Below are 24015 nucleotides of genomic sequence, written 5' to 3'. Positions count from 1 at the left end.
CTAACTTACATACAGGACTTCGACAGGACGACACAGAGAGACGATTATGATAAGAGAAATGCACCAAAGCGACTGAGAAAAACTGTAACTGACCCTTATGATTACCTAACATCATTAAGTTAGCTAGGTGTTAATAGGTGACCCATATTGTATAGAATATCTCCATTGAGGGCTCCAGAAGTGATAAGCCTATGTGTTATACATATTATAAGGGCCTGTCTTCATTTGAATGTTGAATAGGCTAGGCCACAGGACTGAAATACGTTCGTCAGTGATGATAACTGATTGACTCTGAGCAACCCAAATACCGGCAGTCCCTTCTGTCATTTGCCCATATTCCAGATGGCCAGTCTGTCTCTGAAGGTATTCCTCAACACTGCTATTGGTCAGCATTAACCAAATCTTTTATTCATTAACTCCAGCCTGGCTCAGCCCACTTTGTGCATCTGGCCACAATGCACAAGCTCCCGTTACCGCAGGGAGATTTCGTTCTCAATATATACATAATTTTTAAAAATATATAATATTTCCTTAAAACTAAATTAAACAGATTATTTCCAAAGCATTATAAAAAACTATACAAAGGCAAACTATACAAAAGCATTGATTAGCCAATGTTTGTATTGACCGAACTGAGAGATGCAGATGTATTGGTATGCTGTGCTTCAGAGTGACATTGATAAAATGAGATCCAGTACATACCCTTTGACACCAGCTGCCTTTTTGAAGTGGACACTCGAGTACTGGACATCGTCATCCCCCTGAGCTCCTGCAGTCTGTCTGGAGCCGTGGGGCTGGATGGTGGAGTACTGGACATCATCCTCTGCTCCTCCTGCAGTCTGTGTTGAGCCGTGGGGCTGGATGGTGGAGTACTGGACATCATCCTCTGCTCCTCCTGCAGCCGCAACATTGAGGTGACCAGCAGCTCTGCTCTGCCCAGACCTCTTGAAATCAATGGTGGCATACAGGACATCATCATCCTATAACAATGAAGAACATAAGTGTGATTAGCTACTTTTTCAGCTTCTGTATGTCATGTTCATGTTACACTAGACATGTTGACAAACGTGGAGTCATTGACTGACATTGAACCCTTAAGCTGAAATAAAGAGAAGTCGTGTCACCTGGTGGTTTTCATCACCTGGTGTCCTATTACTGTTTGTTGCCACATTTTTACTTTGCCTGTCCACAAAAATGAATACATATTAAGAGGATGATGAGAGAATCCTTTGGCATCATATAACTGTTGAGGAGTTTGGAATTTATATTGCAGCACATACTGATCTCACCTCAATCTGCACATGACACAGAGCAAAGCCACACCTACACAGACCGCCACTCCAGCCAGAACAGCTATCAATATGGTCCGGTCATGGGACATAGCTGTGATTGGAAGAACAACAATAAAAACGATGGCTTAGTTTGCGACAAATGTAATATCTTTGTCCATCCAAACAATCTCTGAACCTCTGATCGTTGTGTTAACTTGGATATGTGTGTTTCCTTATGTTTCATTATTTCCATTGATGAAATAATAGAGATGAGGCATACAAATTTAATAAAAAGTAAACCATGTATATTTAAAAAATAACTCAATTTAGGCTATGCAAAAAGGTTTCCATTAGAGCACAGCGCACGTTCAATGAATGAGTGTCTCGCAATAAACAGCTGGAAATTCCGACACTTTTTAAACTACATGAAACTTTACAGTGAACCATCAAATACCCCCTAGATTTAAGTGCCCATTAGTCTCAACATTTAGGGCCCGTCCCATTTCTCCCCCCTTAAAATTTCCACTTGGTTTTGATTGCCCTCAACATTGAAGCCCCTTCGACAAGGGAAGTGGAGGTGAAGATCTTTCCCTATGAATTGGGACACCACTATATGCAAATTAGCGTAGCGAACGTGCTCACCTACGTCACGCGCAGCGCCGACGTGTCTACCGGTAGTAGCCTGCTACTATTTTCATTCAGGAACATGCCCGTTCCAGCGGTCATTGTTGTGTGGGCTGTGCTGATTTATCTACGTCTGGTTAATCAACAAAGATATTCGTGTGAACGCCAGAACACACACCTTAAATATTGACGAAACTATCCAGATCAGATATATAACGTTATTTGATGGGCAGACTCTGTCAAAGCACTCAGCAGATATCATGAACATAGTCAGATAGCTTCGTGAGATATTTTCTAACATTAGTGTTCAAAACTCAACAGTCCATCAGATGTGAATCAAACTAACATATTCCAACATATTTCGAAAATTTAATATGCTTATTTACGAAAATATATGAAAAATGTGGCCTGGGTAATTTCATCTCCCACTTCGTTTTAAGCCTGCATCGGTCCTGGCTATATTTTGAGGGTTGATTTTAAGGGGAAAATAGCACTTCCCCTTGCTCCCTAAAGTAATGGGACACCCTAGCCCTACACATGCACGCGCAAAAACGAGGGTTAGGGCAAAAATCTAGGGGTAGGGGAGGTATTGGGACAGGCCCTTAAGCTATATAATAAAACATTCCAAAAGTAAATTAAATCCCAAACCAAACCTGCTTTTGATGGCCTGGTATGCCGCTCCAAACGAAACGCATGTCTCACAATAAAACACACAATGTAAGAAAATAAAGGTCTGCCTCGAATACAAGCCTGCCCCAAATAAATATCGGTGCTTTGCAAAGCTTAAGTAAATAGCAGACCCTGGACATAATTTGAGACATACGATGTCGACGCCTGGTGATGCTCTGGCCTTTGACTCCGCTGCCTCATTTGGATTGGATGTCGCAGATGCCGCTGTTAGCCAATGAAATTAAGCTGCACTTCAGGATGACTCCACTCGGACTCCACGTGCGTTCCCGAGCAACTTTTTCTTCTTCTTGTTACGTGGCAAGCAAGGTATGTGCATTATTCCCACTCTCTTAACTGAAGGACGACTCTCTTATTACAGAATATCCAATAAAAATCGACGTTGGTCCATGCGTCATTTCCATTGGAACTTGGCGCATGGTCAGAGCCGACTGGCGCTGGATCCGAACCCCAGTGTTCAATATGGTGTTGACTATAAATTGGCCGGATTTACTAGCCTAGCCTCCACCATTCATTTGTATGGAGGGCGGGACTTAGTCACTCTCTCCAGTTATATATAATACCTTGATGCTTCCAATCATGTGGATTTAAAGTGATACTCACATAAAACCTGGACAGGCACAGCAGAAGAGTTCTGTTGACCAATCCTATTGGCTGCTCGACAGAGATACTCTCCACTGTCCTCAGAACTGATCCTGCTGAAGGTGAGTGTGTTCTCCTTTCCTGACTCCAGTTCTACAGCCCCACTCTTCTTGATCCAGGTGTATGTGTGTACTGGTGGGGCAGCTTCACTCATGCAGGTCAGAGTCACTCTAGTTCCCTCAGTAATTTCACCAGATGGAGCAGACACAACTCTTGTGTTCCGTGGAGGATCTGGAGAAAAGGACAGAGGACCCAGTAAATTGTAAGAAGATTGTCTAGACATGTACCTGACATGTTCATTAAATAATTAAGTAACTGTGGTTGATTGAAAAGCACTCAAGTAACATAGCAATGAAAGCTAACCTCCCAATGATGTGGATTTACAGTGATACTCACACAAAACCCGGACAGACACAGCAGGAGAGTCCTGTTGGCCAATCGTATTGGCTGCTCGACAGAGATACTCTCCACTGTCCTCAGAACGGATCTTGCTGAAGGTGAGTGTGTTCTCCTTTCCTGACTTCAGTTCTACAGCTCCACTCTTCTTGATCCAGGTGTATGTGTGTACTGGTGGGTCAGCTTCACTCATGCAGGTCAGAGTCACATTACCTCCATCTGGTATTTCACCAGATGGATCAGACACAATTGTTGTGTTATTTGGAGGATCTGGAGAAGAGGACATATACAGTAGAAACAGTATGTGGTGAGTCAGCTTCACTCATGCAGGTCAGGGTCACTGGGCTTCCCTCTCGTATTTCACCAGATGGACCAGACTTAATGTTCTGGTGTGTTCGTAGGAGGATCTTGATAAATACAAATACATGTTAAATGCGAAGACTAAACTATAGCACTAATAAACAATAGAAAACGAATAACCAATAGGAAAAAAATATTTTATTAAACTCATATGGTTGTATATGGTTGGCTGTAGATCCATTGTACTAAAGCAATATGACACTTGTGGTTTTGGGGCCAGTAATAGCCTACAGTTGAAATAAAGTTGTGGCAACATCCTTATCAACACCACACCGATTCAAACCGTGGTTGATTGAAAGAGCACACAAGCGACATAAGGTCATTCCACGTCAATTCAACCAGGGCCCACAGGGCCCTGGTTGAATTGACGTGGAATGACCCTATGTCGCTTGTGTGTCAATGACTCCATAGCAATCTCAGCTACATTCCCAATTATGTTGATTTATAGAATTACTCACATAACACCTTGATTGACACAGCAGGAGAGTTCTGATGACCAATCGTATTGTCTGCTCGACAGAGATACTCTCCACTGTCCTCAGAACGGATCTTGCTGAAGGTGAGTGTGTTCTCCTTTCCTGACTTCAGTTCTACAGCTCCACTCTTCTTGATCCAGGTGTATGTGTGTACTGGTGGGTCAGCTTCACTCATGCAGGTCAGAGTCACTCTAGTTCCCACAGTTATTTCACCAGATGGAGCAGACACAGTTGTTGTGTTCTTTGGAGGATCTGGGTAAATACAAATGAATTGCTAACAGACAATACAATTACACCCTTACATCGATTACGATCCCAAAGTATCACGTTTGTACACTGAAATCAAATATCACTTTTATAAGACTGTGAACACACAGAGGTTACATTTCAGTGAATGTTACTAAAAGGATTTCTGATCACAGACTGTGGGCTATATCGTACACCAGGCACAACCTGGCACATTGCAGGGCCTGGCACAGTGCCCATCTTGATAACTACTCTGTTTGAGCCAAAACGCGTTGGTGCGTCAGTGTCCGCTCAATACAAGATTTTTTATCAGCAGAGTGTCTCGGGATCTATTGTAGCCTACCTTCATTCTCTTAAAGGGACACCAGGCAACGTTTTCGTGTTAATTACTCATCTTCGTAAATCGATATATGGTTAAATGACTCATTACAGGGCGAATGAAGACTCTCTAGCCCGACCCTACTGCCTGTAGGAAAAATATCCCGCTTGCAAGTTCAGTGTACCCTACCCGCCGACTGAAGCAGGATGAACTAGATGTACCGCAGAGCGGTACAAAATATGACTATATGATTCTAACTGTCTCACTAAATTGCATTATCCACACTCAATTCTCACTGGTATCTGCTAGACAACAATTACCAAAACATGATTAGTTCATAGATTTCACATGTAAAATTCATTTTATACAACCCCACCCCCATCTTGCCTGTTCATAATTCTGAGAAATTCTTGTGTGCATGTGTGCGTGTACATGTTTATGTTTATGTGTGTGGGGGTGTGTGTGTGTGTGTCTGTGTCATGCGTACAGTGGGCATCGCTTTCAAATGACCACTTCATTCGCGCATTACGCGGCGTGAAGCTGCGTGAAGCTTTAGTACCACTTTCAGCCACTGTGCGTCGCTCTGCCACTGTACATCGCTCTGCCTGCCATCCCTTCTGAAGCAGGATCTACCATTAAACATAATTGTTGCCGAGAGTAATCCCAGCCTACGAATTCAATAACAAAATAAATCATGCATAATTAAACATTACCTCGATTTAGGCTACTTGGGTATGGCTTAAGGCTTGACTACACGGTGGTAACGAAAATCGAAATTTGCTGTCTACATTATTGTCAGTGTTGGGGTTAAAGCAACTACGCAAATCAAAACAGTGGTGTGATAATTGAGCCAGTAGAGAAATAACTGTTCAGAATTAATCTGTAGCCTTGGGTAGGCTTCTGCAGAAAACAATGTTGTTGCCGATTTAATACTATCTGGCAACGTTTTTAACAGGCTACGCAATAGAGGCTTAGACAACTATGACCCACGTTTTGGTTTCGTAAATTAATTTGCCCTACTTCTTGACTGCAATGTAGTAGAGATTTGACAATTGATTTGTTTTATGTACAATAAACAAATACATCTGCTTTATGCCGCAGAATTACATTCATATTTGGCTGACTGCAGACGCGCCACTTCCCTCCCCATATTCCAAGATTAAGATAGTAGCCTATACAAAAAGCACTTCATACTATCATAAAAAAAATCGTTAAAACGAATAGCTATTTGCAATTTGACAAAACACTGGTCCTCATTTCGCGAATGCGAGGACGATATGAGCCTGTTGCATTTAGTTAGATGTCCGAGTCACGCATAATGTTTGAAAACCACTGGCTCGTAATCACAATAATTTAACACACGACAGTTGGATAGCCTACTTCATCATGTCCCCATGCCTACATTTTTGTGAGTAGCATAGAGATCGTTAAAAACAATAAAGTATGGCTCTCCGTTTGGGACATCGAAAACTTATATTTTTAATAGACTACCGTCGAATGGATGACGTCATTACTCATGCACGAGCTTGACTGAAGTGACCACCTTGATTGGCTGACGATTGTAACGCGGGAATTCCAAACACCTCTCTTCCGATGATGACTGACAGGTGACAGGTCGGAGAATGCGTGCGCTACACAAGTAGTGCGAAGGACGGAAGATGATTAATAACTGAATAAAAAGGCCTAGCCTAAATGAATAAAGAGTAAGGCAAAACAAATAGCCTAGTAGCCTAATGAAACATAGGCCCATGGATTGATGCAGTAGCCTACCTTTGCAACATTATTAAATGAATCTGTCACCATATCCAAAGATGAGAACATTTTAATTTGATTCACAATGAAACGTTACATTTCATTTACATGTTAACAATGAGTAGTTTTGGTTGTTGTTGGTGGCGTTATTGCATCCCTTTTATGAATGCAAAATTGTTCCCTCGCGATTGGAAGCTCCTGTTGCACATAGGCTACGCATTTCAAAACATCGCAACGTAAAATGCCACAAAAAAGCTGTTTATGAATAGGTCTTAGTGAGTTAGGAGTCCTAAAGTTAGGAGTGACACGCCCATTATTTTTAGGAGTTGCTCCTAAATTCGCCAGTTAGGAGCTACTTTTAGCCTTAAAATTCTTTGTGAATACGGCCCCTGAATAAAAAGGCCTAACCTAAATGAATCAAGGCAAAACAAATAGCCTAGTAGCCTCATGAAACATACGGATTGATTTAGTATCTTTGTAACATTATTAAATGATTCTGTTACTATGCCTACGTTTGCAAAAGAGAACATTTTAATTTGATTCACAATAATGTTACATTTAATTTACATGTTGACAATGATTAGCCTAGTTTTGGTTGTTGTTGGCGGCGTTATTGCATGTTAGTTATGCCTACAATGCAAAATTGCTTCCTCGCGATTGGAAGCTCCTGTTGCTGCATAGGATTTCAAAACACGGCAAAATTCTGCAGGTTTGTGATATAGGTCTGTGAGTAAGGAGTCCTCTTGACTTCTTTTAAGCTGTCAGAGGTGGGAAGGTGTGATTTTTTGGGGGCAGGGCCGGATTAACTGGGCACAAATGTCTGATGGCCCCCCTTCCCCCCAGCCAACGTGAATCGGGTGGTTAGTTAATAGGCCTATCGTGAAGATTTTTTCTGCCAAGGCACGAGAGCATCTGTGAGGCCAAGCCTCACCAAGTAGCTCGTTTGTTTACAACTAACATTCCATTTAATTAAACTGCTTTATAGGCTATGCCGAAATAGTTTCCAACATTTTGAATATTAGTGTCGGGTGAATTGACGTAGACATAAGGCCAAACATGCAAGCGCCAATCGTGCGCTCACGACAATCACGCCGTTAAACTTAAATAGGTTAACATCACTCTAAGTTCGCCTTCAAGCAAGGAAAACGATGATTTGAAGACATCTGTTTCGTTGGAACGGCAAGGGGTAGCAACAGGGCAACACAGAGACAGGCCCGATGGCAGGGCTGTTATGAGAGTATTAAAATATGGGATATTCTACGGGAAAACATTAAAACGGCAAGACAGCAGGGGAAAGTTAAAATACGTGATAAACATGGAAAAAGTTGGCATGCATTGTTTCGGTCCCCGTGCAAAAAAATAAACCGCTAATGAAGTAAACTTGTGACCATCAAAAATTGTTTATCGCTTGTAACTCCGTGATACCAGGATGTAACAGGAAGGCATTTGGCTGAGCAACGGAGGTTAATATGCTCTATGTTTTGTCCAAATGATGACTGTCTATCATCGTTGCACTCGGAGAAAACCGGAATGTTTCATTTGTCCCCGTTTCAATCGTCCCGGTTGTACCTACTCAAAACGCAGATAGAACCTTATTATTCTAAGGTAGCGAAATAGCGTTCAGCATGATTCATGCCCAATTAATTCCCCCTGTTAAAGTGTTCGCCTTTGTAGTTTGGTTTCGTGATAGCCTATGATAAACGGCTTATGGCCAAATATGTGAAAACGTTAAAATACAGTACGTGATAAACCCGGAAAAAGTTGACAGTGATTTTTTCATAATCACTTTGGAGGGTCATAGAAAAATGTATTGCTGGCGAGGGAGGGTCACGTCTTTTTGGACTAATGCTCCCAAAACTCCTCCAGTAGCCCCTTAAATAAATAACGAACAGTCCCTAATGAAGTAAACTTGTGACCATCAAAAATCGTTTATCGCCTGTAACTCCGTGATAACAGGACGTAACAGGAAGGCATTTGGCTGAGCAACGGAGGTTAATAGGCTATGCTCTATATTTGTCCAAATGATGTCTGTCTATCATCGTTGCACTCGGAGAAAACCAGAATGTTTAATTTGTCCTGCGTCTCTACGGCTGCAAACGGGATTCACTCGCAGTTAACCAAATATTTCTTTATTAGGGCAGGGCAGGCATATTTCTGGCTATTACATTATTTCTAAACCAGTCTGCTAAAGTCTGTAGTGAAGTCTGTGTAGGGTTTTCCAGGCTCCATTTCTTTTTACGAGACACCCTGCTCACTTGAGCCATCTACCGGTTGTTTGGGTTGTTGCAGCGTCTCACTGGAAAATACAAATTAAAGTCGCGTGATACCGCGTAATCCCACGCGCGGACCGCGAGTGAAGCTGGCCAAGTCGAAGCACTGCCCACTGTACATATGTCTACTGTGTGAGTATGTGTCATACGTATGATTACTGTGAATGTATGTGTGTGCGTGTGTATCTGTTTATGCACATGTGTGCACATGGAATGGGTTAAGATGACCCCTGGAGGCAAACATACAGAAAAAAATGGTCATCCTAGGCCCTACGGTTCTCAAGATATTCACAGAAAACTGTGTCTGCCCTACCCTCCTTTCAGGGGGTCCAGTCCAGCGGGGGGGGGGGGGGGGGGGGGGGGCTACAGATCAAAACAAAAAACGATGGTTCCATGCTATCCATGTGGGGGTACATGCCCACCTAGTTTCGTGTACCCCGGTCTTTCAGTGTCCCGGGAATCCTTGACGGAAATTTGGACATGCGAGAAAAAAAAAAAAAAAAAAAAAGCTGCGCGGCGGTCATAATTACATCCTCTACTAAACGCTAGCGATTGTTGCAAACGTGTGTATAATGGCAGAGCCGGTGAAAAAGCAGCGAAAACCCTTGACGGAAGATCAAAGAGTTTCAGACCGAGCGAAAGGGGAGTTTCTTAGAGAAAAAAGCATCATGCTTGCCTGGTGTCCCTTTAAATCCTATCTGCCCACTTCCCTTGAAGAGCACCTGAAACATTTGATTTACTCGTGGCCCACTGCAGCGCTCTCACATTTTTTCTCTACAACGCAAGGCTTGTTCTTATCTTAAGACTCTCCTGATGTCTCTGTTGAGGTCTTATGTGAGTTCAAAACAATAAAGGGAATGACAGCACTCTAATTGGTTTAAAGGATGTTACACTCAAAACACACCCATGGATGATTGAGAAACATAAGAACAACTCTTTTGAAAAATGTGCCAGGCGTCTGATCACAAAATCACACCGTTAAATTAGCGAATGTGGACTTTATACGCCCTAAATGTCCTTAAATCTTACATCTCTGATCAGGTGTTTCAGATGGCTAATTATAGAGCCTTGTATCTTTTATCTTGGTTTATAACGTTAGTTGTACTAACACATCACTTGGAGCCTGTAACGTGGAGATGGGAGACCCTCATGGCCTCTAACAGCACAGGTGTAATTGCCCTCATCTTCTCTGCTGACTAGGCGGAGCTGCAGCTGGTTGTTGATGTTCCTCTCTACAGGACGTCCATCTTTTCTCCAGATGAATGAAGGGCTTCCAGTCAGAGTGCAGATGGTTTTGCAGGTGAGCGTCACATGATCTCCCTCAGTCACTCTTTCTTCGCTAGTTGAAACAATCTGCAGATCTAAGACAAGTATGAATATGTATTTTTTCATATATAGATGGAAGTAATTTGACAGAAAGTATAATTATATTATTATTAGCATGTTGATCCAGCTTGTGTTACCAGCTTGTGTTACTTACCAGTTATTTTCAAAGAAATTCCTGGTATGCCTGTCATTTTCTGATTGTCTACATTGGTGGTAATCCTACAGTAATACTGATACTGTTGATCTGCTTTGGTTAGTTGAATCATGTTCAGAGAGCACTCCCTGTGTTTATTTTTACTGTCCAATGTGACCCTTCGCTTGTAAATTACATTTTTTGATAAATCAGAATTGACTGAGTACTCGTACTGGTTTGTCCAGAAAGCTTCTTTAACTCTAAGATAACTGGGGTAGGTGTAAGAGCAGGACATGCTAACGGATGATCCCTCCAGAGCACAGATGTGTGTAGGGCTGTATGTAACACGCCACTCTGGACCTCCTGCAACACAAACCAGATATGAAAGAATGTATTAGGCATGGTGTGTTTACATTCCTAAATGGACATATACTTTAACACATGTAGTTTCCATTCTGCCACCATTTTAGACTTGCTGCTCCATATTGAACTAACAGTAACAATTTGTCTAAAACTAATTTAAATGTGACAAATTAAGTTCACCTTTTTTAATGTCATGCATTTTGTTGTATCCTTGCTTTACTGTTGAATTAAGCATTGGAATCTAAGGATGAGACACATCAACACACCGTTCTCCTGCTGAGCACTTTTTTATTTGGTAACACTTTACTTGACATAAGAGTGACATGACACTGTCATGAACACATGACACTGTCATGACACATGAACCCTAATCCTAACCTCTAACCCTAGTCCTAACCCTTACCCCTAACTCTAAACCTAACTCTAACTTGTTATGACAAAAACCAAATGACACTTAATAAAATAAGTGTTATGTCATAAATGTTTATGACTTGTTTATGACACGTTCATGACAGTGTCATGTCACTCTTATGTCGATACTGTCAAGTAAAGTGTAACCTTTTATTTTATTATCTTCCCGATCTTCAATACATCTTCAATACACTTCAACATTCTAATGTAGTGTGACAATAGCACATACAGTGGCACGAAAAAGTATGTGAACCCATGCTTAAGTTGACTAAAAAGAGGAATAAAAACTCATCTTTTTGGAATTGATCTTAATGTCTTAATTCAAAAAATGAGGACAAATCTGACCTTTAAGGACACCAATTTTCTTTGTGAATGAATAATGTATTGTTAATAAATAAATGTTCTTCCTTAAAATACAGGGGCATAAGTATACACCCCTATGTTAAATTGCGATATATGGATCCAGGACACTATGCATCCTGATAAAGTTCCATTAGCCTTTGGAATTAAAATAGCCCCACATTATCACATACCCTTCACCATACCTAGAGATTGGCATGGCGTACTTTCCATACGATCATCTCTCAATGCTAATCAAACCAGCTATTAGGCTAACTGAAATAAAACCATACCAATATCTAGGTATGGTGAAGGGTATGTGATGATGTGGTGCTATTTTATTCAGAGTTAAATGTTGTCTGCACTTGTTGAGATTGTTGGGTACAATGCTCAGATATGTGTATGCCAGTGTCGCTCATGGCAGTCTTGTAGTCCGAGTCTTGAGCTACATTTGTTCTCTCCTGGACCATTGAGGTGATGAAATCAGGATGAGTGTGTGGCTTCCCGCTGGCCTGTGTAGCTTACTGATTGGTTGGACTAGGCCAAGAGTTTATGGTAGGGAAGATGAATCACCATGTGATGGCGTGTAGTGTTTCACTGTGGGAACTACATTTCTATTCTACATCAAAATGTTGTGCTAAAGTGTTAAATTGGGCTAGATTGATAAGTACGCAAATGTATTGGACAAATGCTTCAAACACATCTCCATGGAAGCTCAGCCACCGGGTTCTACAGTAGAGGCTGCCATAGACGGATGAAAGAAATTGAGCGTCAGCGTCAGTTCTGGCAGGTCAATTAGTCAAGGCGCTGCTGACCGCTATGGGCGTCAGCTTATCAGCTGTCAACGCCCTTCGCACTCCCCTCGCTTCTAAATGGCTACATCCAAACAGGGCGCCTTATTTAAAGCTGCTTTAGTTATTCCTAACTGCTTGCTGCTCGCATTTATGCAACCCACCTCCTCCCCTGCTCCACCCTGTCGTGTATAACATGGCATAGGCTTTTATGTCATAGTTGCTGCTCTGTTCATATGGGGGAATAGTTTAGCTCGCTCAGTCTTAAACTGTGTGAGCGACCCCTAATGCTGCTGCTGTCCCCAGGCTCACTGCTCTTTCATGGTGCTCATGAAAGGTCTGGGGACCCCTCTGAACAAAGCCATACCGCCAAATTTAATTCGTAATATATTCAATAAAATTTCCTAAAGAATTTGTATTGCCTGTGTTGTTCTTGACTTATGGACCTGACATAACTGGCTTAGATGAGTAAGAAAAAGTAAAATCACACTATCATGATAAGAAAAGGTAGAAATACAGATTTTCTGTTTGGCCCCCAGAAAAGGTAAAGATAAAGGATACTTAAGATACTCTGGATAGATTCAAGTACAATCCTCACAAAAACCGAAAGGGTTAATTAGAAATACAGTACCACATGACACTCACTTTTTTCATTTTTTTGAGTGTTAACACTATTAGTGAGCAAAGTAACATATTTTCCTTTAGACCTACATCTCTTCAATATCTTACACTTATATTGTCCACACACAGACATACCCCCACACACCTCCCCAGAGGACACTCACCTTTACAGAACCGCCAATGACTGTCATCATAGTTGTAGGTGGTGGCACACCAAAGGCCACGCGAGGTGCCCACAGTGGTGCAGTCTCTATACTCCTGGCCCCCATAGCGGAATGGGAACACACAGGGTTCCGCTGAGGCTGTGCTCACAGTCACCATAGAAACTGCAGCAGAACACAGAGAGATGGCAGAGATGAGATTAGTAAGCAAAGTAGAAAGTAGAAAAAAGAGGAAGTTTCTCTCTCTCTAAACATTTGTGCTTACAACTAAAAAAAAAAAAAAAAATTGCTGACATGTTTTGAGCAGAAATAACTGTTACACTGTCTTATGTCAGCCATTCAGACGTGGACAGTAATTTGCTTCTTACCAGAAATCATGATTAACTGGAGCAGGGTAAGAAAATGTGATGTATGTGTCATCTTCCCGCCAGTTCGCTGTGAAATGCAAACACTTAACAACCCAACTTGTGCACACTTGCGTTCCGTTACTACATTCTGGTGGGTTTGGGGTGTGTACTATGGTGTATGCCTTGCCGCTAACCATCATTTCATTGGCTCCTGCCTTGTGTTGCTGTCGTGCAGTTGGTGCAGCAGAAGTTGAACATTTCTCAAGGTTTTGACAGAAGTAACGGAAGCAAAGCAATGCAACAAAAAACACAATGCACTTTGGCAACAGATGACACCAATGTACAGTGAAGGAGATGCGTCTCCAGCACTGCATTCAGCACAAGTGTGTGTGAACACTGCCACACAATCAATTTACAGTTTTCCCCAGTCACTTTGGTGCATTTCTCAAATGATCATTAACATGTGCGCAACAGTTAGTGCATTTCTCAAAACAATTAGAGCAAACTGCACCGCATAATGTGATAGAATTCAGAAAACCACTCTATATCTCTCTTTCTTCCCACTTACCTGTCTTGTGAGGTAAACCATTCAACCAACCGCAACAGTCATCAGTCATCCTTGTGTTTGGCCCTCACATCTGAAGTTCCATCCCTATGACTGCCCTACCATCGCCTGTTGCTGTTCTGTTGCCCGGACTCCTGACCCGCGCAGCCTAGCGACCCATTACTTGCCCTACGACAACTCCTAATCCCTATGGACAATTCATTCCCTACACTGGACTATTTGAACTTTCTGACACTAAATAGGATTCATGCATTATCATACTGGGTGTGTAACCATCCAACCTCTTTCTAACATATACCTCAGGTGGCTTTAAACATCATGTTCTATTCTCTACACCTAACTAACCTTTTCATTTATCATGTATACAGACTTTACTGCCCTGTAACTGACTCTAGGCAGATGGGTCAGGCCCTTGAGTCGTGGATCTGCTCGAGGTTTCTTCCTATATGTATCTCCAATTCTAGGGAGTTTTTCCTCACCACTGTTACTCATGGGCTCTCTCTGGATGTTTAACACTCTGTAAAGAGCCATGAGACATGTGTAATGTTTTGGCGCTCTATAAGTGAAATTAAATTGAACATGTTAGGAAACAAATCTACATAAGCATTTATTTATGACATCGATACCATTCTCCTTTGCCATGAAAAAACATAGAGCACCACAGCAAGGGACTCCATCTACTGGTCAAGCAGTGACACTGCAGTAGTGTAGAAACATTCATGTGCATGACATGACAGTGCATAGTTAGTTTGTTATCCAAATATAGAATCTATATTTGAATATTCCAACATTGTGAATTAGGCTGATATGTTTGTGATATGTATCATTCACAAGAAGGTTTGAACTGAAAAGGCCTTATGTGTCCATGGCACAGTGTCCAAGCCTACTGCTTGTGTTATCTTAGATCTGACCACTTCCTCTTAGAGAAAACAGTGTGAAAATGTTTCTCATGCAAAGGTCAAAAGTGCTGACAGGACAGAAATGATCTTTTATTCTTAAGCATAGCAGACAAAACAGTTGTAATATACAATATGCTTGAGCTATATGGTTCTTAATATATTTTATCATTATTTATTAGTAACATTCCATTGCATTCACATCTAAAAACAATGAAAATGGCATTTCCCAAGTAAGTTAATGTCTTCAGTAAGACACTACTGAGCATTCTGTGATATCAGATGAAATTTCAGATAATACAGTATATCAGATTATCCGAATAGATAAGCATACTTAAAATTTAGCAAAACAACATTTACAAACTCACTTTCAGATCTCCCCGATGATATAACCATAACCTCACTAGTCCTAGATATCTACTGAAAATAACACACATTGCAGTTTTGTTGGGCACAACTACAAGGATAAGATGCACTCTGCTTTATATTTCTAGGTGAAAACAGAAGAGACTGCAGCTAGGATTGTCATCAGTTTGTGATCAACTTAGTTTTTATGGCTGTTGGGGTTCAGGGTTTGGTAAACTGCATCAGGTTGGGTGGTGGTGGGGTGCAGGCTCTGATAGACTGCATCAGGTTGGGTGGGGTTGGGGTTCAGGCGCTGGTAGACTGAATCGGGTTGGATGGTGGTGGGGTGCAGGTACATCTGCACGCTGTTGCCATGGTTTCCATCCTGAGTATAAATAAAACAGGGCTTAAAGTGAAGGAAAAAAAATCCTAAACCTGAATTTAGTAAATACTAGTAAATACTGTCGACAATATACAGTATGTCCCTCCCTACTCTGCTTTTGATTGGCTAAACACATTTGTTAGATTGAAAGCGACAGCTGCCATTTGTAGGTGAACTCAGGAAAACGAGAGCTGCCATTTGAGCAGTATCTCGAAACAGCAAAAAATTATAACCCTCATCCCAAATGATTTCCCAGTATGGATTACAATGAAATGAAATGACTTGTGAGGTTGAGTTGAGCATATGTGTGACCGTGACCAAAAAGTTCAGCTGAATATACAGTGGCTATGATGAAATCAGCACTGCAGGACATTACCTGAGCATTTTCTTTTCTTGTCTTATTTTTTCTCCTGCAATGCAAATCAAGAAATAATGCACTGTGATTCAAGTACTAGCCCTTTAAGCATAGGAACCTATTATTCTGAAGATTAGATGGACTGAGTAGATGGACTAGAAAATGTACTCACTGGACATGGAAATTATTCATTTCAAGTATAAATAAGAATTAAGAGTTTTACCCCGAGATCACATTGGGCAACTCACTAGCTAGACAAGTAGCCTGTATTATTGTTAATATCGTGCCATCAAGTGGGCTGCAGAAGTTATAAGTTTGCAACCTCTGTTGTAAACTCTTACGCAACATTCAGACAATTATGTTTTATTTGTATTTAACATATATTTTTAATAATTTCAAACAAAAAAACATGCTTGCAAAGCAAAGCAATACTCAACAGTACTGCCTGCCATATAAAATGGACGTTGGTCTACATTGGTTCCATCATTGATAGTAAATATGTAGTACATCACAAGATAAGCCTCTTTTTTCGAAATTAGAAAAAAAGAGGAAGTTTATCTCTCTCTAAACTGTAGACAACAAGCATGTCAGAACTAAAAACTAAAACAATTAACACTGCTGATATGTTTTCATCAGAATTAACTCTATCTAATGCTAAACATTCAGAAATATCTGTTACTCTAATATCAGATATTGAGAAAATGTGAAGTTTGTGTCATTTCCGAGCCAGTTAGCTGTCAAATCTTTCAAACCTTTCATTACACAATCAATTTAATGTAGCAATTAAAGCATAATGCATTCATTTATTTGTATTTATTTTAGATAAATAATATAGCATTTTGCAACAAAAAAAAATGATAATAATTGTACAGTGTAGTTACCATGACTAACTGCTGTTAAATGGCGTCCTGTCTTGTCTGGAAAAGAAGAACACTAAAGCGGCACTGAGCTCTTATGCACCAAGAAGCAGCACTTGTGGTTTTAACACAGTTAAATATACTGGACTAGATGCAGCCAGACTGATATTATGACAGTGTCCCATCTTCCTCATTTGTCATTTGGGTTCTACATCATTGTGCTGTTACTTTTGATCATCTTCATTTATAATATGGGAGTTACAATATGTGGGACTTACTTTGTATTTTATTGGAGTGTTGCCGTAATCATCAAATCATATATTCTTTCATGATCATATCAGATGCAGACTCACAGATCACACAGTTTTTTCTAAAGTGACTTTCCTTCAGTCACTACTTGTGTAATTCATAACACAGAGCTCACAGTAACAGTAACAACAAACAGTCTTAACAGAAATGCATAGTGAGTATTTCACCAAGTAAATCCATGTAACTATTAGTTTGTGCAATGCCATAAAATAGAGCTCTCAGTAACTACAAAGGGCTCCATCTACTTGTCAAGCAGTGCCACTGAATTGGTTTGCATTACATTGTAATACCACTGTGTTCCTTTTACTTATGCACAGTGAAGCTGTTACAGAAAGCACCAAAGCTTAAGCTGTGGTGATGTTTTGTCATTTTAGCATGTGTGTTAAGGCTTAAGGAGAATTCCAGCCATTTTTCACATGGATCTCCGTTTCTCAAGGTCATCGAGTACAGCATGGGGGCCTATGAACATGCTCCTAGAGTGTAGCACTGTAGCTCCCTGGCTACTTTAGCTGTTGGATGCAGCAACTTGAGCTAGGTAAAACTGATTATTTCAGGGTTTTTTATTTTTTATGACGGTACTCGATGACCTCGAAACTCTAACTCTAAAATCTATTTGGAAAAAATGCCGAAATTCCCCTTTAACACTGAGGCATTCTGTTCCATGAGACCAAATAGCTTGTTTAGCTTTAGATCTGACCACTTCATCTTTAGAAGAAAAAAAAGGTAAGAAAACGTTTCTGATGCACAGGGGACACTGTTTTAAGGACAGTGTGTGTGTGTGTGTGTGTCTGTGTGTAAAAGAGACATCTAAAGGACATGAAGCAAGGCCGTAGTCATGATGTCAACATTGGGGGGGGGGGCGGCAAATCTGTGGTGGGGTCTGAGGGACCTCCAAACAGAATTTCAATACATTTCCTACCATGCAAAAATATTATTAAAATCACAAACAAGTCGTTAGTTAAGTCAGTCAATTAGGATATTCCAAACTTTTGACGGACATAGGCATGGCATGGATGGATTATGAACCCCTGGGCACAGATGCCCCCCCCCCTCCTCCAGATAGAGAGGTCCTAAGGCATTCTCCCACGGAATTTGTTAAAAAATACCCTTTAAATGATGACTTCTGTCTATCACCGCCAGTGCATTTAAACGTTTTTTCCAACTTGTGTGCCGTCGCCAAAATTGATTCCTACGTTTTGCCTGCATGGATGCGCGAATGAGTGTGCATCTAAATAATATGCAAGATGCAACAAGCATTTCTAAGAGGCCTATAAACAGGGTAATTCCTGGCATTAGTACTAGCATATGAATGCATTATTATGACCGCCGCGCAGCTAGTTTAGTAGGTTTAGTCAGAATATTTTTTTTTTTTTTTTTTTTTTTCTTTTTCGCATGTCCAAATTTCCGTCAAGGATTCCCGGGACACTGAAAGACCGGGGCAGACGAAACTTGGTGGGCATGTAACCCCATATGGATAGCATGGAACCATCGTTTTTCGTTTTGATCTGTTGCCCCCCCACTGGACTGCACCCCCGAAAGGAGGGTAGGGCAGACACAGTTTTCTGTGAATATCTCGAGAACCGTAAGGTTTAGGAGGACCATTTTTTTTTGTATGTTGATCTCAAGGTGCCATGTCAACCCATTCCATAACCACTCATTTTATGTATAGCGCCACCTAGTTAAACACAAAAAAGTAAAAATGAGGTGTTGTAATCGCAGGTATCTGTGACCTAACATAGTCAAAACTGCATGAAATTGGAAGTGTAGGATCATTATGACACCCTCTGAATGCACGCCAAGTTTCATGGAATTCCGTTCTTGGGGGGGCCACACAATAAATTAATTTATGTTACTATACACCAACTGGCCTGTAGGTGGCCGGAGACAGTTTTCTGTGAATATCTCGAGAACCGTAGGGCCTAGGAGGTCCACCTTTTTTTGTATGTTGGTCTTAAGGGGGCATGTCAACCCATCCCATTACCACTTATTTCATGTATAGCGCCACCTAGTTAAAAATTAAAAAGCAAAAAATTAGGTGTTTTCATCACAATATATCTGGCTGACATGGTCAAAACTGCACGAAATTGAAAGTGTAGGATCATTATGACACCCTCCGAATGCATGCCAAGTTTTGTGAACTTTCGTTCATGGGGGCCTTATATTAAAATAATTTATGTGTACATTTAGTGACCGTAACCCCACATGGATAGCATGGAACCATCGTTTTTCGTTTTGATCTGTAGCCCCCCCACTGTACTGGACCCCCCGAAAGGAGGGTAGGGCAGACACAGTTTTCTATGAATATCTTGAGAACCGTAGGGCCTAGGATGACCAATTTTTTCCGTATGTTTGCCTCCAGGGGTCATGTTAACCCATTCCATGTGCACACATGTGCATAAACAGATACACACGCACACACATACATTCAAAGTAATCATACGTATGACACATACTCACACAGTAGACATACTGTATGTACGCATGCATGCACAGGCACAAACACACATACGCATGGCAAATACACAAGCACGCACACACACACACACACACACACACACACACATAAACATAAACGTGTACACGCACACATGCACACAATTCAAGAATTTCTCAGAATTATGAACAGGCAAGATGGAGGTGGGGTTGTATAAAATGAATTTTACATGTGAAATCTATGAACTAATCATGTTTTGGTACTTGTTGTGTTGTTTACAACAAAAAGCCTGACACTACAGAAGCTATACATTTAGATTTCGCTATTACATCTGTACAAGATATTGACAGCGCAATAACTTAAAAAAAAAAAAAATCAGAAATCATCGTTAAGGTGTTTGTTGATGGAAGCGTAAAGTAAGACGCAGCCCGGCTGTAAGAATCGTATTCATCCTCCATGCATTGTCCTTCTATTTCTATTATATCGGATTAAGTATCCTGTATTGTTAACGCCCTCTCTCCCCTTACTGGCGATTGCAAAGATCACAACAAATATCATATCTTGTAATTAAAAGAACAAAATGACTACAATTTAGGGTCTGTGACTTTTACTAACATCCCCTTGACATGCTATTATCCTCTGCAGTTATTATTCAATGGTGATGTATGATACATACATTTTCACCACTGGGGCCGTGGGGCCAGATGGTGGAGTAGTGACCATCATCCTCTGCTCCTCCTGCAGTCTGTGTGGGGCCGTGGGGCTGGATGGTGGAGTAGAGACCATCATCCTCTGCTCCTCTTACAGTCTGTCCGAATCCTTGAGGCTGGACGGTGGAGTACTGGACATCATCCTCTGCTCCTCCTGCAGTCTGTGTGGGGCCGTGGGGCTGCATGTTGGAGTAGAGACCATCATCCTCTTGAGCTCCTGCAGTCTGTGTGGGGCCGTGGGGCTGCATGTTGGAGTAGTGACCATCATCCTCTTGAGCTCCTGCAGTCTGTGTTGAGCCGTGGAGCCAGATGGTGGAGTAGTGACCAGCATCCTCTGCTCCTTCCACAGACTCAGCACTAGGGGGACCAGCAGCTCTGCTCCGACCACCGGACCTCGGGACATTAATGCTGGAGTGCTGACCATCATCCTGGTCCTGGCAGAGCGGAAAAAAACTTTAGTGTTAACAAAGTCATGAGAGGTGTGTGTTTTAAACTAAAAATGCTGGACAGAAACGTTGACGTGTTGCCAGAACACCAACCGTATGGACCCCAGAGCGATAGCACAAAATCAATACGTCTTACAAGGCGAAAACGCAGAAAGGCTAGATTCAGCGCTAGCTATCAAGGTAATCTCTCTGATCTAGAAAATATGATTAGACAAATTAGGAAAGAAACTGACCAGGAATTGAATCGTAATGTTAAACCAATGACCTTGCAACCTACTCTTGAATTAAGTTCACCTGAAAGCGTGGAAGTGAATGAATGTGTTGAAGCAGATGTTGAACAATGTGCAGGATTACTAAACCAGATCACCCTGACCTCAGAAATAGTTGATGATTATTGAATGTGAATAAAAGAATGGAAAAAGAACCATAACTGCAAACAATGACCTCATTACAAGTATTTTAGTAGCCTGACCTTGTAAAGTCTAGGGAATTATGCATGTAAAGAATTGTATGTCTCAAACTGTGAAATGGGTAAAGTGCCTTAAACTGTTTAAATGAATGTATTCAGATTGCATTGTGTGAAGAGTTAATGCCATAAGTGTTTGTAACCTGTAAGAATGTAACCGATCTCTCTTGATGACTGTAAAAGTGTATGTTGCTAAATGTAATGTGTCACATGGTTATAATTGCCATTGAATGTAAACTGTTTGTGTAACCTCTGGAAACTATCTGTAAACCTGAATGTAATGTATCATCTCCGAAATGTAACCCGGAGAAGTATGTTAATGCATGTCAACTTAAATTGTTGGTTAAGATCAGTGACTTCTAGAATGTAGTAGCTATCGTGAGAATTTTCCCAGCTACCGTGAGAATTTTCCCAGCCATCGTGGGAACTTCTAGAAGGTTCTAAACTGTCGTGGGAAAATAGGATTGATTTGTCTCAGGAATGTGTGGGGGAGGTCAAGTCCACCTAGTATAAATAGGGGCCGAACTAAACGATCGGGGCTGCTTCTTCTTTTTTTTCTTCTACTGCTACGTGCTTTTTGCTGTTATGCTTGATTGTCAGGATTCGTTGTCCGTACTTCGTTGAGAAGCCAAGTGTTGGAACTTTGTGCCAGGCTGAAGCCGCGGACGTAACTCCGCACCACCTGTTGCCGGGATCGCACTGCTACTCCGACAGTGAGAGACTGCAGAACGATAATCAGCGGATTTTTCCCTTTTTGAGGACTTACTCTTTTTTTCCTTAAATACCCTTTTTCTCCGTTGGTGGATTTACTATTGTATTCTCTTCTCCATCTGTGGATTACTATTTTTTATTGTACTCTCTTTTGTGGATTACTCTTTTTATATGTTCTACAACATTGTAGCCTGCAAGTGGATATTACGACGCATTTTGTAACATCACCAAAGTGCTGAAAAGTAAAGAACTCATTTAACCTTGGCATCCAATTCTTCAAGCAGTATTTTTGTCTTTTCTTGGTTTTTCTACGAATTCCAGCAGGAGGGTAAGATAACTGGTTTCTTCTGTGGTTATTCATCTGCTCTGTCTAAGACTTGGGTTAGTTGGACTAATAAAATCTCCATCCTTATAAAACCTGAGCAAGAAGTAGCCTATAACCTGTGTCTCTAGATAACTTCTAGGGTCAAACATCTTCGCACGTTAGCCAACTGTTCGAGACCTAGGCGTAGTCGCTCCTTATTTCATAAACATCTCAATAAATCCACCACGGAAAGCCTGATCAACTTCCAAGGGGGATATTTAAAATAGGAGTAATTGGTTATCTGCGCCGCAGAGGGAAGACGTGCGACTTCACTCGACAGTAGGTCCCTGCTATCTACAATAACCTCAAGGGAGGTATCGTGGGTCTTAACTGCCTAGGCCTGGGGTTATGTCTGAGAAACGGCTGACGTTGACTAGGTTCTGGGGGTTACCTGCAGGGGGCAACACAACGTGTGGGTCAGATAGGTAAGATAAAATGAGCATGGCAGGAAGATACATCTCACCACTGTGTCTATTGCCAGTGTCCTTCTAGTGTTCCGCTTAGATGATCTGCAATGCAAACAAAAACACAAGTCAAAACCTTCAACAAAAGTCACTTTACGGCAGTAAGCTGTTGAGGTGCTGTTCTCCCATCACATCCTCCCTCATGTGATCTCCTCACCTCAGCCAGTAGAGGACACACAGGAGACCCACAACTCCACAGACTGCCACTCCAACAAGAGCTGCTATCACAGGACTCTGGCCCACAGCTTAGATTGGGACAAGATACAATTATTAAATAGCAAACTGACTGACTTGACTTTAGAGTAGTTGCTGGTTTGTCTGCACTGGAGATGAGAGACAGAAATGCATGTGGTGAATATACAACAGCTATTAACATGATGCCACCTCAGTGCCAATAAGCCACACTTTTGGATTTGTTACAGTATGTGTTTCAGTTTGTAACGAGCGGGTATTGTCGATGAAACACACGGTATTGCACCGCAGAGCTCCGGGAAGTGATGTCGCCTTCACTATACAATGGTCTTGTTGTGGGTAGCAGCATGACTCTTTTAGACAAAGTATATTAGGTACCCCCTCAGCACTAACTTTGGACCCAGCATGCTTAAAATAGAAGAACAGAGTTGTAATGTGTAGCTTAGTCATGACATTGACAGGCACAGCGGGAGAGTCCTAATGACCAATCCTATAGACCCTTTCAACTAGGTAAACAAAAACAATGCTTGAACGTTCTATTTGGGCCCCAATCTACTTCCTCTGCATTAAGATAACATATGGAATGTTAAAAAGGAAGCCTTGTGGGGCCAACTATGATGCTGATAATGGAACTCTCTTGAAAGGGTCCTATTGGCTGCCGACAGAGATACTCTCCACTGTCCTCAGAACTGAGAGTCCTGACTGTGATCAGAGGTCACATAAATGGCTAAAATGATTTCTGATCACATGGACCCAGTATGCTTTAAATAGAAGAACAGAGCTTTAAGGCCTACGCACACGGCTGACGACGTGATGGTGATTTATGGCAGGCGACCGGCAAAATGGAATAGAATCTATTGAAGTGAATGGTGCAACGCAAACAGGAAGTGGAACGACAGGGCGACCGTCGCCGTCGCTTGACCCCTTTATATTTTTCAGGGTGTTTTTGATACGTCATAATAGAAAACAGCTGTCTGGCCACTG

At 41.4% G+C, this 24015-nt stretch overlaps 1 protein-coding gene across 2 annotated transcripts in view; it reads right to left on the bottom strand.

The window, feature by feature from the left end:
* Positions 1-24015, bottom strand: part of LOC121719431 (B-cell receptor CD22-like) — a 28950-nt gene that overhangs the window by 2022 nt on the left and 2913 nt on the right. Inside the window, exons 2-10 of one of the 2 annotated variants that reach the window (XM_042105061.1) lie at positions 13192-13353; positions 10524-10865; positions 10153-10404; positions 4439-4708; positions 3621-3890; positions 3186-3455; positions 1290-1383; positions 1125-1182; positions 703-980 (exon numbers count right to left, since the gene is read on the bottom strand). In XM_042105061.1, coding sequence (XP_041960995.1) covers positions 703-980; positions 1125-1182; positions 1290-1383; positions 3186-3455; positions 3621-3890; positions 4439-4708; positions 10153-10404; positions 10524-10865; positions 13192-13353 — 1996 coding nt within the window. Of the gene's footprint in view, positions 1-702; positions 981-1124; positions 1183-1289; positions 1384-3185; positions 3456-3620; positions 3891-4438; positions 4709-10152; positions 10405-10523; positions 10866-11045; positions 11116-13191; positions 13354-24015 lie in introns of those variants that run through there. The other variant, XM_042105062.1, reaches the window with a different exon arrangement.

This window comes from Alosa sapidissima, chromosome 9 (genome assembly GCF_018492685.1).
Source record: "Alosa sapidissima isolate fAloSap1 chromosome 9, fAloSap1.pri, whole genome shotgun sequence".
Taxonomy (NCBI): domain Eukaryota; kingdom Metazoa; phylum Chordata; class Actinopteri; order Clupeiformes; family Clupeidae; genus Alosa; species Alosa sapidissima.
This window is presented reverse-complemented; position numbering and strand designations above follow the sequence as displayed.